The 15038-nt window shown below is 42.8% G+C and overlaps 1 protein-coding gene across 1 annotated transcript in view; it reads right to left on the bottom strand.

The window, feature by feature from the left end:
• The window catches only part of fig4a (FIG4 phosphoinositide 5-phosphatase a), a 142192-nt gene that overhangs the window by 115477 nt on the left and 11677 nt on the right, over nucleotides 1–15038 (bottom strand). Inside the window, exons 3-5 of the mRNA XM_070885676.1 lie at nucleotides 13361–13459; nucleotides 7855–7978; nucleotides 4234–4390 (exon numbers count right to left, since the gene is read on the bottom strand). Coding sequence (XP_070741777.1) covers nucleotides 4234–4390; nucleotides 7855–7978; nucleotides 13361–13459 — 380 coding nt within the window. The remainder of the gene's footprint in view (nucleotides 1–4233; nucleotides 4391–7854; nucleotides 7979–13360; nucleotides 13460–15038) is intronic.

Raw genomic sequence — 15038 nt, 5'->3', positions numbered from 1 at the left:
ACAGCAATGAAAAAGAAACAGGAGAATATTCCTAACAGATCAGCTAAAGTGATTTTACTATCAGTTACATTAATGTCCTCGATAGTTTAAAAAGACTCAACACCAATAAATGTCCAGAGGGAGGGTGCTATGCAAAACTAGAAATCAAATCTATTTATTGCTTGTAGTAATCATCATGAAAGTCAATGAATAGGGAGACCTAATCAAATTGGAAACAAGCCAACATGGTACTAACTTTTAAGAAATGCCACAAAAACGAATTATAAGTAACTACAAACTAATTTGTCCCTAATGAGTAGTTGGCAAAGTAGTGGAATGGTTCATTAGGAATAATATTTGGAGCAGAGGACCATACAGAGATATGGGGAGAAAGCTAGGCAGAGGGATCTGTTTTCAAGTGGGTCAAATGGCTTCCTGAGCTGTAAACTTCTATAGAACAAACAAGGAGAATTTTTTTTTAAATAAATGACTTAGTAAGTGGCAACTAACAGTGCTGGTTAAAGAGGAAATTAATGCAATAGTAAGGAAGGACATTGGCTTGGATGATGTGGAATCGGTATGGGTGGAGCTACGGAATACCAAAGGGCAGAAAACGCTGGTGCAAGTGGTGTACAAGCCACCAAACAGTAGTAGTGAGGTTGGGGACAGCATCAAACAAGAAATAAGGGATGTATGCAATAAAGGTACAGCAGTTATCATGGGCGACTTTAATTTACATATAGATTGGGCTAACCAAACTGGTAGCAATGCGTTGGAGGAAGATTTCCTGGAGTGTATTAGGTATGGTTTTCTTGACCAAAATGTCGAGGAACCAACTAGAGAGCTGGCCATCTTAGACTGGGTGGTGTAATGAGAAGGGACTAATTGGCAATCTTGTTGTGCGAGGCCCCTTGGGGGAAGAGTGACCATAATATGGTAGAATTCCTTATTAAGATGGAGAGGACACAGTTAATTCAGAAACTAGGGTCCTGAACTTAAGGAAAGCTAACTTCGACGGCATGAGGCGTGAATTGGCTAGAATAGACTGGCAAATGATACTGAAAGGGTTGACGGTGGATAGGCAATGGCAAACATTTATAGATCACATGGATGAACTTCAACAGTTGTACATCCCTGTCTGGAGTAAAAATAAAACAGGTGGCTCAACCGTGGCTAACAAGGGAAATTAAGGATAGTGTTTGATCCAAAGAAGAGGCATATAAATTGGCCAGAAAAAGTAGCAAACCTGAGGACTGGGAGAAATTTAGAATTCAGCAGAGGAGGACAAAGGGTTTAATTAAGAGGGGGAAAATAGAGTCCGAGAAGAAGCTTGCCGTGAACATAAAAATTGACTGCAAAAGCTTCTATAGATATGTGAAGAGAAAAAGATTAGTGAAGACAAACGTAGGTCCCTTGCAGTCGAACTCAGGTGAATTTATAATGGGGAACAAAGAAATGGCAGACCAATTGAACAAATACTTTGGTTCTGTCTTCACGAAGGAAGACACAAATAACCTTCCGGATGTACTAGGGGACCGAGGGTCTAGTGAGAAGGAGAAACTGAAGGATATCCTTATTAGGCGGGAAATTGTGTTGGGGAAATTGATGGGATTGAAGGCCGATAAATCCCTGGGGCCTGATTGTTTGCATCCCAGAGTATTTAAGGAAGTGGCCCTATAAATAGTGGATGCATTGGTGATCATTTTCCAACAGTTTATCGACTCTGCACTGGAGGGTAGCTAATGTAACACCACTTTTTAAAAAAGGAGGGAGAAAGAAAATGGGTAATTATAGACCGGTTAGCCTGACATCAGTAGTGGGGAAAATGTTGGAATCAATTATTAAGAATGAAATAGCAGCGCATTTGGAAAGCAGTGACAGGATTGGACCAAGTCAGCATGGACTTATGAAAGGGAAATCATGCTTGACAAATCTTCTGGAATTTTTTGAGGATGTAACAAGTAGAGTGGACAAGGGAGAACCAGTGGATGTGGTGAATTTGGACTTTCAAAAGGCCTTTGACAAGGCCCCACATAATAGATTGGTGTGCAAAATCAAAGCACATGGTTTGGGGGTAATGTACGGGCGTGGATAGAGAATTGGTTGGCAGACAGGAAGCAGAGAGTCGGGACAAACGGGTCCTTTTCGGAATGGGAGCCAGTGACTAGTGGAGTGCCGCAGGGCTCAGTGCTGGGACCCCAGCTCTTCACAATATACATTAATGATTTGGATGAAGGAATTGAGTGTAATATCTCCAAGTTTGCAGATGACACTAAACTGGGTGGCGGTGTGAGCTGTGAGGAGGATGCAAAGAGGCTGCAGGGTGATTTGGACAGGTTAGGTGAGTGGGCAAATGCATGGCACATGCAGTATAATGTGGATAAATGTGAGGTTATCCACTTTGGTGGCAAAAACACAAAGGCAGAATATTATCTGAATAGCGGCAGATTAGGAAATGGGGAGGTGCAACGGGACCTGGGGTCATGGTTCATCAGTCATTGAAAGTTGGCATGCAGGTACAGCAGGCGGTGAAGGCGGCAAATGGCATGTTGGCCTTCATCGCTAGGGGATTTGAGTATAGGAGCAGGGAGGTCTTACTGCAGTTGTACAGGGCCTTGGTGAGGCCTCACCTGGAATATTGTGTTCAGTTTTGATCTCCTAATCTGAGGAAAGACGTTCTTGCTATTGAGGGAGTGCAGCGAAGCTTCACCAGACTGATTCCAAGGATGGCTGGACTGACATATGAGGAGAGACTGGATCAACTGGGACTTTATACACTGGAGTTTAAAAGGATGAGAGGGGATCTCATAGAAACGTATAAGATTCTGACGGGACGGGAGGGGTTAGATGCGGGAAGAATGTTCCCGATGTTGGGGGAAATCCAGAACCAGGGGACACAGTCTTAGGATAAGGGGTAGGCCATTTAGGACTGAGATGAGGAGAAACTTCTTCACTCAGAGAGTTGTTAACCTGTGGAATTCCCTGCTGCAGAGTTGTTTATGCCAGTTCACTGGATATATTCAAGAGGGAGTTAGATATGGCTCTTACGGTTAAGGGGATCAAGAGGTATGGAGAGTAAGCAGGAAAGGGGTACTGAAGGAATGATCAGCCATGATCTTATTGAATGGCGGTGCAGGCTCGAAGGGCCGAATGGCCTACTCCTGCACCTATTTTCTATGTTTCTATGAAACTTCTTCACTCAAGAGTTGTTAACCTGTGGAATTCTCTGCCGCAGAGTTGTTGATGCCAGTTCATTGGATATATTCAAGAGGGAGTTAGATATGACCCTTACGGCTAAAAGGATCAAGGGGTATGGAGAGAAAGCAGGAAAGGGGTACTGAGGTGAATCTTCTTGAATGGTGGTGCAGGCTCGAAGGTTCGAATGGCCTACTCCTGCACCTATTTTCTATGTTTCTATGTTTCCAGAAGAGGGCTAAAACCCAGAACTTGCGATCTGTCAAGTTCCAGATTTGCCGGAAATGAACCTTCGCTGGCAGAGAGTTGGGCTATTTGCTCAACTACTGCCCAGCGAATGCCCACAAAACTCTTACGCCTGGTGAATGCAGGCATAGGGCCTTCTTTTACCAGTGTAAGGGTTTCAATAAATATTAAACTAAAATTTGTTAAATCATTTAAACATTCAAAAATCTTTAAAATTAGTTATTTTTGGTCTATTTAAAAATGTTTTTAAGTGTTTAATTAAATTGTATTTTTATTTATTTTAAACGTGGGATTTATTTTTATTAAGGTGTGAAAGTGTTTTTTTTATATCATTCCTAATATGCTTATGGGGAATCCGTATGTAAATGGAATCCTCGATAAGCACAATGTGAATCCCCCTTTTTGATTGGTTGGGCTGACCCACGTGATCCCAGGGACGCTTGCGAACTGCATGTGCCTCTGGGATACATGGGGTTTTACGCAGGAGTCCAAAGATACGGAGGCACCAAGTAGTTGCGTACTTTTCTTGCAGATCGGAGGCATTTGACCGCGGGAAGCCTCCGAGTGGTTTCAGGTCCACGGTAAGGAGGTTGAGGAATTAAGCCTAGAGATGTAAAAGTCAGCCGTGAGAGTTTCCATGCAGTGGTCAAGACAAGATAAGGGCTAAAGGCAGTAAAAACAGTAGTCTTGGTGATGAATAGGATTTTAAATTAGTACAAGTCAATGATTAGGTTAACTACTGAATTGTTTCACATCTGTTGTATTATAGATCAAAATCTTGTACGTGTCCTAAATTGTTTGGCGCTCACTTACCTGGCTTCATCTGAATGGGCAATTCGAACGGAGTCATTTGGAATGTAGACAATGTTGGTGTCTTCTATTTTATAAATTGAATGGCCCCCAATATCTGCAACTTTTCTTCTTTTAGTTATTAATACAATATAATATCCTTCTAAAAATCTGACAAACCCTGTAAGGAAAAGATGAATTGTCAGCTTTCAACATAAATACAGCTTTAGATCATGACAAAAATCAAATCATGTAAAAGACATATTTACTGCATCTTAGTCTAAATAAAAATTGTTGATGGCTCAGTGGATAAAAACATGGCACTGGATGGGATTGAGCCATACAGAGGAGGAAGATCACACATTTACTCTCATCTGCACCAAGTTACCCAATTTCAACCAGGCCATTGGTTCAAGTATAATAATTAACCACAATATCCCGGAGATCGGCAGGGCGGCGGGGGAGAAGGGTAAGAAAGGTAATAGTTAGGGATGGGGGGGTGGAAGGGGAAAGAAAATAAATGGAAGTGCACGAAATTGGAAGCAATCTTGCAACATGGGTTAGAAATTGGTTGGGAGGTAGGAGACAGATTAGGGATAAGGAAACATACTCTAATTGGCAGGCAGTATGTGATAAGTAGAGTTCTGTACTGGGACCTCAGCTTTTCACCACATATCAATGACTTAGATGAAGGAATAGTGTTGTATATCGTCGTTTGCAGATGACACTAAGTTAGTTGGGAGGCACAGTAAGTGACAGGCAGGAAGTGACAAAAGGACATTGACAGACAGATTAAATGGATGGGCAAAACTATAGCAAATGGAGTTCAATGTGGGAAAGTGAGTGTTCATCCACTTTGGAACGAAGAAAGACAAATCTGAACATTTTCTTAATGGGGAGAAACTAGGAACTGTGGACAAATAAACAGATTGGGTGCCCATGCACACAAATCACTAAAAGTTAGTGGATAGGTACAAAAAGCCAAATAAGATGTTGGCCTTTATTTAAAGGGAAGTGGAATACAAAAGGGGATAAAGTTATGTTGTAACAGTACTCAGAACTGCTTCACGGCAAACGAGCCAAAGGTGGGCAGAGGAAACATTACAAGGACACCCTCAATGCCTCCCTGATAAAGTGCAACATCCCCACTGACACCTGGGAGACCCTGGCCAAAGATCACCCTAAGTGGAGGAAGTGCATCCGGGAGGGCGCTGAGCATCTCGAGTCTCATCACCGAGCGCATGCAGAAATCAAGCACGGGCAGCAGAAAGAGCGTGCGGCAAACCTGCCCCACCAACCCTTTCCCTCAACGACTATCTGTCCCACCTGTGACGGGTACTGTGGTTTTCGTATTGGACTGTTCAGCCACCTATGAACTCATGTTAAGAGTGGAAGTAAGTCTTCCTCAATTCCGAGGAACTGCCTATGGTGATGATAATGACAGTTGTACAGACTTGGTCAGATCCCATTTGGAGTACTGCGTTCAGTTTTGGGCACCACACCTCAGGAAGGATATACTGGCCTTGGAAGGGTACAGCAGGGATTCACCAGAATTATACTAGGGTTTAAAGGGTTAAGTTATGGAAACAGATTGCATAAGCTTGGCTTGTATTTCTTTGGGGGAGAAATTTGGTCATGCCTCTGTTGCGGCTTTGTCCGTATTGGAGCAGTAAATTTTGCGCCAGCAAATGGATTGCGTCCGCCGCCGCAAAATGCATCAGCTGGGCCCGGAGTTTGTAGTGGAGCGCTAAGGGAGGCGTTGCATACCTCTTTTAGGGCACTGAGCAGGCGAAAACCCCAAGCTAAACTGCGGGCCTCGGAGTACTATAAAAGAGGCGCTTTGGGGGCAAAAAAAAAAGGAAACACCAAAACATTCCCAATACATAACTCACACTACCACAACATAAATCACAAAAAAAATCAATCACACTTACCTGAGGTTGGCATTACATACTTCACTGCGGCCGCTAAAGCTTGGAATGCCAGCTTCCACAGGCGTTCCCAGCAGGACGTTCTACAGAGCGCTACGGGTTGGGCGGCAGCTAAAAATCAAGCCGTGTCACAACCAGGGGCGTTGCACACTGGTTCGCCATTTCCGGGCTGTAATGCTCCGCTAGCCCTCAAAACTGGCACCGAATGTCCCGGCGGGGTGCTGGAAGCCTGCCTGAAGTGCTTACTACTGCCCCTCCGGGCGGGGCGCTAACAGGGGTGGCAGAAGACCAAAAATCCAGCCTCTTAAGTTTAGAAGGTTGGGGAGTGATCAAATAGAGGCATTTAAAATGACAAAATGATTCAATTGGGTAGATAGCTAAATTCTATTTCCTCAGGTGGGGGAATCCAGGATAAGGGACCACAATATTAAAACTGTGAAACCAGGAAGCACATTTATACACAAAGAATAGCGAAAATCTGGAATTCTTTCCCTCCTCCCACCGCCCCAAAAAGGCCGTGGATGCTGGATCAATTGAAATTTTCAAGACATAGATTGATAAATTTTTGTTAGGTAAAGGTATCAAGGGTTATGGATCAAAGGCAGGTAAAATGTAGTTTCATCCGGGGTCAAATCAACTATGATCTGATTGAATGAGAGAGGAACATGCTCAAGGGGCTGAATTGCCTACTCCTGTTCTTATGTAATGTCATGGTTATTATCTACCATCCAGGGACTTCTGTATGTAGGCATCGGATAATGGTACACCCGTGGTACCTGTCATAGTTAAACAGTCTCGTGCAGAATTGTCACTTTGGTAAGGTACAAAGGACAGCACAACAACTTACCATCTTCAGGAGAGGAAGGGAGAAGTAAAATAGCATGGTGTGGTCTAAAGACACAATCACATAGGCTACGATTACACTACAAAATTAAGACCGGCATATTTTGTAAATGGCCAGTTATGTTGCCAATTATAAAATCATGGTGTGTTGAGCTTCCTGCTCAACCAGCTCTAAAGTACAGTAATATTTATTTGACTCTGGGGAGGCTACTTTAAGCTGCATTCACTGAGTTGTAGTGCAGATTGCTATACTGCTGTATTCTCGGGGATACAATCTGTTACCTCGTGGATGCGCTATTTAGCTGACAGGACGGTAGCTTTGTGGAACTCCATATCTCAAGCTTCAGGCTTCTCCGAACAGGCTCTTGATTTAAAAAAAAAAAATTGTTGGGAAACAATTTGAGCTCACAAAGGAATTGTGTAGACATGTTTAGTCATTTTCTTGTGAATTTCATTATTTTCTCTTCTGCTTCTTGCCACGAGTATCTAAATGACCATTTTTGATTGGTAGGCTGTGAACTTCATAATTAGTTGTTTGTTTGTGTTTGACAGTTGCTCCCTGGTGCATTCCCAATATCACGGATAATTTATTGTTGTTTTATTTTGCTATGAAATCTGTGCTAATCAGATTCTAATGTAACAGTTTGCATATCAAGTGCAATGTCTGACATCACAGACACAGGTTGGTAAAATAATTATGCAAACACCCTCATCATAAAACTTTGCATAGCAATGCATATAGGTTATCCAGCACAAGCCTGCGGCACTAGGTTCACTGGCAAGTCTTGCTGTTACTACACAGCTATGTAATCTCTTGAAAAACGGGATAGAAACAAGGGCACTGTAGAAATGACTTTTTGCAAATTCTTACCAACAATGCCAAAAGCGGATACAGTTCGTGAAAGCCCAGATAATCCCTTTTGCGCCATCTTAGTTCGATTGCCAATATCAAGCCGACTCAAAAGTTCCCGAACTTCTTGCTGACTGTATACATGCTAAACCAAAATAAAATACAAGTTTTTTAGAATCATAGGTGTAGAAATTCAAAATTGTTGTGCCCATTGGGATCAACAATATCACACTTAGCAGTGGGAAGGCTTGCACTTAATTTGTGCTAGCACCCGGACAGCCGTTAAATTTATTAGGGCCCTTTTTTTAATGTGGCCCAAGTGGCAATCAAACTGACACAGGCACCATTACAAACGGAAATGAGGGTCATTCCTGGGACATTGGAACTGGTTCTGGGGGAGGTGGGACCAGTACAAACCAGACGGTCTGCACCTGGGCAGGACCGGAACCAATGTCCTAGGGGGAGTGTTGGGGATGGGTTAAACTAATATGGCAGGGGAATGGGAACCTATGCAGGGAGACAGGGAAATAAAATGGAGGCAGAAGCAAAAGATAGAAAGGAGAAAAGTAAAAGTGGAGGGCAGATAAACCCAAGGCAAAAAACAAAAAGGGCCATATTACAGCAAAATTCTAAAGGGGCAAAGTGTGTTAAAAAGACAAGCCTGAAGGCTCTGTGCCTCAATGCGAGGAATATTCGGAATAAGGCGGACGAATTAACTGCGCAGTCAGCAGTTAACGGATATGATGTAATTGGCATCACGGAGACATGGTTTCAGGGTGACCAAGGCTGGGAATTCAACATCCAGGGGTATTCAACATTTAGGAAAGATAGGCAGAGAGGAAAAGGAGGCGGGGTGGCGTTGCTGGTTAAAGAGGAAATTAATGCAATAGTAAGGAGGGACATTAGCCTGGATGATGTGGAATCGGTATGGATGGAGCTGCGGAATTCCAAAGGGCAGAAAACGGTAGTGGGAGTTGTGTACAGACCACCAAACAGTAGTAGTAAGATTGGGGACAGCATCAAACAAGAAATAAGGGATGTGTGCAATAAAGGTACAGCGGTTATCATGGGCGACTTTAATCTACATATTGATTGGGCAAATCAAACTGGTAGCAATGCGGTGGAAGAGGATTTCCTGGAGTGTATTAGGGATGGTTTTCTAGACCAATATGTCGAGGAACCAACTAGAGAGCAGGACATCCTAGACTGGGTGATGTGTAAGGAGAAAGGACTAATTAGCAATCTTGTTGTGCGAGGCCGCTTGAGGAAGAGTGACCATAATATGGTAGAATTCTTTATTAAGATGGAGAGTGACACAGTTCATTCGGAAACTAGGGTCCTGAACTTAAGGAAAGGTAACTTCGACGGTATGAGGCGTGAATTGGCTAGAATAGACTGGTAAAGGATACTTAAAGGGTTGACGGTGGATAAGCAATGGCAAACATTTAAAGATCACATGGATGAACTTCAGCAATTGTACATCCCTGTCTGGAGTAAAAATAAAACGGGGAAGGTGGCTAACAAGGGAAATTAAGGATAGTATTAAAGCCAAGGAAGAGGCATATAAATTGGCTCGAGTAAGCAACAAACCTAAGGACTAGGAGAAATTTAGAATTCAACAGAGGAGGACTAAGGGTTTAATTAACAGGGGGAAAAGAGAGTACGAGAGGAAGCTTACAGGGAACATAAAAACTGACTGCAAAAGCTTCTATTGATATGTGAGGAGAAAAAGATTAGTAAAGACAAATGTAGGTCCCTTGCAGTCAGATTCAGGTGAATTTATAATGGGGAACAAAGAAATGGCAGACCAATTGAACCAATACTTCGGTTCTGTCTTCACGAAGAAAGACACAAACAACCTTCCGAATGTACGAGGGGACAGTGGGTCTAGTGAGAAGGAGGAACTGAAGGATATCCTTATTGGGCGGGAAATTGTGTTAGGGAAATTAATGGGATTGAATGCTGATAAATCCCCGGGACCTGATAGTCTGCATCCCAGAGTACTTAAGGAAGTGGCCCTAGAAATAGTGGATGCATTGGTGATCATTTTCCAACAGTCTATCGACTCTGGATCAATCCCTATGGACTGGAGGGTAGCTAATGTAACACCACTTTTTTTTTAAAAAAAAGGAGCGAGAGAGAAAACTGGGAATTATAGACCGGTTAGCCTGACATCAGTAGTGGGGAAAATGTTGGAATCAATCATTAAGGATGAAATAGCAGCGCATTTGGAAAGCAGTGACAGGATCGGACCAAGTCAGCATGGATTTATGAAAGGGAAATCAAGCTTGGCAAATCTTCTGGAATTTTTTTGAGGATGTAACTAGCAGAGTAGACAGGGGAGAACCAGTGGATGTGGTGTATTTGGACTGTCAAACGGCTTTTGGCAAGGTCCTGCACAAGAGATTGGTGTGCAAAATCAAAGCGCATGGTATTGGGGGTAATGTACTGACGTGGATAGAGAACTGGTTGGCAGACAGGAAGCAGAGTCGGGATAAACGGGTCCTTTTCAGAATGGCAGGCAGTGACTAGTGGAGTGCCGCAGGGCTCAGTGCTGGGACCCCAGCTCTTTACAATATATATTATCGATTTAGATGAAGGAATTGAGTGTAATATCTCCAAGTTTGCGGATGACACTAAACGGAGTGGTGGTGTGAGCTGTGAGGACGCCGAGAGGCTGCAGGGTGACTTGGACAGGTTAGATGAGTAGCCAAATGCATGGCAGGTGCAGTATAATGTGGATAAATGTGAGGTTATCCATTTTGGGGGCAAAAACACGAAGGCAGAATATCTGAATCGCGGCAGATTAGGAAAAGGGAAGGTGCAACGAGACCTGGGTGTCATGGTTCATCAGTCACAAAGTGGGCATGGAGGTACAGCAGGCAGTAAAGGCGGCAAATGGTATGTTGGCCTTCATAGCTAGGGGATTTGAGTATAGGAGCAGGGGGGTCTTACTGCAGTTGTACAGGGCCTTAGCGAGACCTCACCTGGAATATTGTGTTCAGTTTTGGTCTCCTAATCTGAGGAAGGAATTTCTTGCTATTGAGCGAGTGCAACGAAGATTCACCAGACTGATTCCAGGGATGGCTGGACTGTCATATGAGGAGAGACTGGATCAACTTGGGCCTTTATTCACTGGAGTTTAGAAGGATGAGAGGGGATCTCATAGAAACATATAAAATTCTGACGGGACTGGACAGGTTAGATGCAGGAAGAATGTTCCTGATGTTGGGGAAGTCCAGAACCAGGGGACATAGTCTTAGGATAAGGGGTAGGCTATTTAGGACTGAGATGAGGAGAAACTTCTTCACTCAGAGAGTTGTTAACCTATGGAATTCCCTGCCGCAGAGTGCTGTTGATGCCAGTTCATTGGATATATTCAAAGAGGGAGTTAGATATGGCCCTTACGGCTAAAGGGATTAAGGGGTATGAAGAGAAAGCAGGAAAGGGGTACTCAGGGAATGATCAGCCATGATCTTATTGAATGGCGGTGCAGGCTCGAAGGGCCGAATGGCCTACTCCTGCACCTATTTTCTATGTTTCTATGTCATGCACCATTTCAGGACTCATCCACATATGCCCGAAGCAGGCGATGAGTCTGCACCGCTTAGTATTTCCTGGTCTGCAAGTGGCCTAACTAGTGGTCCTCAATGAAACTGCTGGAGGCAGCCACCAAGAAAAAAGCAGAAGGAACAATCCTGCTCCTTCTGGCTCCATAGGATTGCTGCGGGCAGCCGCAGGTGCGCACTCGAACCACGCCCCCCCCCCCGCCCCCCCACACCCAAGTGCTGCTGCAGAGGACCTAAATTCCATCCAGCCACATGGACGATCTACCTCTGGAGATGTGACCAACGCCAGCAGCTCGCCCCAATTATAACAATGAGGTCCATGGACAATTTAAGACAATCTTTGGGCCTTCCAGTTCGGGCATGTGCTGGAAGCAGGCAGTCAGTTATGTGTCTGAAAATGGGTCATATTGAATTTAGCTCCCGTAAAATGTTATGGCACAGAAGGCGGCTATTGGGCTTATCATAGCTGTATCAGCTTTCAAAATATAATTCCCCTTTAAAAATTTTCTTTTTCAAGTTTTATTGTTCAATATCATTTGTCTTTGGTGTATTGAAGATTTTAGGGTTTAACCAGATTATACCCGATAACTATTCCTTTAAAGATGAATTCCAAAATTAGGGTTAAACTAAATGTAACCCAAAAGTCATTATCACCATATTGCAGCTGTTATAACACATGCAGCTGCTTTCTACTTGCAAATTAGGGAGCAAATTATACTGTGAAGACCATTAAAAAGGTATTTATTATTTACTTATAAGCATTTTTCTCCTTTCAAACTGAATTTGCTGATTTAACCTCAATTTCCCAGATTACAAATATTTTTTGGTCAAAAATAAAATGAAACTGTTTTCTCATGGATGATTTTTTTTTGACTGGAATAAAGCAAAATGCTTATCTATGATTGAAATAAATAACAAAGCAGACTAAAGTATGCAATGGTAAGGTCAAGGTTGAACCAAGTGCTCACAAGCTCTCAATTATAACTATGTCATTTAAGAATTGCCAAGTGCAATGAGGCAGTTTACTATAGGGATAATGAAGAAACAAAATAAATGGAGGAAGAGTTATGTCCAGCAACACTTTCATAGGCTCAGAATAGGTTACTGACCTGCTGCTTTTGCTGCAAGCTCCAAGGGTGGAGCACAAGAGTAAACGTGTAAATACTCTCAAAATTCATGAAGCGTATGTAGCATACTTGGGAGGTTAAAGAACTTTAGGATCAGAGGTTGTGAAAGGCACTACATAAATGCAAATGTCTTTCTTTTTTAGAAGTGTACAGGAGAGACTAGAAGGCTGGAGTAGGTTGCAGGGACAGGGCGCTGGAAGACAAGGATTTTAAATTCAATGTGGTAGAGGACAGAAGGAAAATGCAAGTCAGCACAAGTGGGAGTGATGGGTGAGAGGACTCAAGTGCAAGACAGGATATGGACAAGTTGGCACATATGGAGGGTTGGCAAGAAGGACAAAGGAGAAAAAGTAAGGCAATGCAGATGATGGAAACACTCAGCACACCAGTCAGCATTTGGAGAGAGCATGGACAAGTTAATGTTTCAGGTGTACAGTACACCTATCTAAGAGTGAATTAAACCACATAAACAAAAAGCAAAACACTGCCCAAGGGGCTACACTTGAAATATTAATTTGTGTGTTCTCTCAACAGATGCTGACTGACCTGCTGAGGGTTTTGCAACATTTTCTGTTTTTGTTTCAGGACACAGTAGGGAGTGAGTTTAAAGTTGGCAAAATCATGGATAACATTTCAGTGGTGGTGGGGCTGAGGTAGAGTGGAATTAGGGCAATGTTGCAGAGATGGGCACCATTGTGGAGGTGAAATCATTTGTTTTGCACTCTACAAGTCAAAGACCAGTAAGTTGCACCCTAGTGAGGGGTGTACAAATGTTTTGGCAACACTGCATAACATAACAAATCATCCACATTCCCCTCTGGTGGTACTTACACGGTCATCAATAACCACCAAGTCCTTCGGCTCTGTACGGTCTATTTTTAGAACACGGAATTTGGTTTCTGCATGGTTGCTCCCGACCAAGAAATATCTCTAAAATAAAAATAATTAAAACAAAAATATAAATTTTTTCCAATTCATGTTTTAAAAATACAGCAGCTTTATTGTCTTCAAATTCCTCTTAACATTTTAAGACTAAAAAAGTATTGTACTGAAGAAAGCCTGGGACTGACTTCAACCCCACATTATGGGCTAAAAGTTGGCCAGGAGTTGTTCCATTTTTTTTTGGAGCAACTTGATTTTTTCTGGTGTATCTTAAAAATCCCCATTTTGCACATTCAATTTGCGCCAGTGTAAGTGAGTTAGTTAGTTACGATTTTTTTAAAGTTTAGTTTAGTTTTTCCTAAAAGGGGGGGTTACCAGCCACCCAAGCCAGTTTTGGCCATTTTGGCCAGCTAATAGTTACTCCAAATTTACTTAGGCCAGCGCATGTGGCCACTTCAGAAAACCCTTGCGGAGAGTTAAGAAATCAGTGCAGGTAGGTATATCGGAGGCCAGCAGAACCTAATGACTTGAATAAAGAATGTGAATAGGATCAAACAGCTATACAGGACATCATATGACAAACTCTGCAAAGTTAATTTACTATACAACAGAAGCATTCATGGAAGCTTATGTTCTTCTTTCACAATAGCACCAGGTAAATAGGCTTGACAAATGGTCACCACTATTCAAAAGAAACAAAACATATTTACATATTTTTTTCCAAAATATCCAAATAAAAAATAGAAGTCCTACCTTCATCTTCAGCCCGGGAAGGCAGTGGGCCAGCCTGTGTGGGAGGCCACTCGGCCTGGGATAGGGGCGGGACGCACACAGAGATGCTGGGAGCGAGGAGTTACTGCGTATGCGTGCACACTCCAACGCGCATGTTCGGACATCCCGGCACGGTTTTCAGCGCGGGACGCTGGCTCCGCCCTCGACTCGATTGGCCACGCTGGGAGGCCGGACAGCACCCAAAGTCAGCGCGCTTGGAAACGTAGAAAAGCTGGACAACTCGAGTGAGTGCGCCAAAAATCGGCATGGGCCAATTTTGAGCCACATGTCTCTGTGTGGAGTGTTTCCTGTAAAAAGTCAACCTGCCCAAATTATTTCTCTACAGGAATTGCCCCCCACCCCACATTAATCGCTGGCAGGTAGGCAATATTTGCCTAGGATTCGGCTAACAAAGCTCTGTAGGCAAACAATAGTCTTACTTTGCCATCCTTGCAAGAATATTTTTCACATTTAGACAAGAAAGAATTTTCACATGCAATTTCAGCACCAACGATTATCAAATTATTTTAAAAAGATGAATGTTAAATCAAATAATACTCAGTTGGAGGTACTGAAAATCTCGATAACAAACCAGATGGGTTGGCTTTTCCAATTCCTTTGGGTCAATTGCAAAATTAAATTTAACAACTTTTAAAAAAGCACCATGGAGAAAGAATGTTAAAAGTATTAGAAGAGATTATGAAAGTAGTTGAATTTCAATCTATAGTCAGTTTGTATCAAAAGTTTAATTTGGCACCATGAAAATATTTATTCCGGTGAACAGTGAATATGTGTTGTGCTATTTTGATTGGTGCTGTTGACCTTAAGCACAAATTCATTAATGTTTAAAACCCCA

This window comes from Pristiophorus japonicus, chromosome 7 (genome assembly GCF_044704955.1).
Source record: "Pristiophorus japonicus isolate sPriJap1 chromosome 7, sPriJap1.hap1, whole genome shotgun sequence".
NCBI classification, from domain to species: domain Eukaryota; kingdom Metazoa; phylum Chordata; class Chondrichthyes; family Pristiophoridae; genus Pristiophorus; species Pristiophorus japonicus.
The sequence above is the reverse complement of the archived record's forward strand: the minus strand, read 5'-3'. Positions and strand labels throughout refer to the sequence as shown.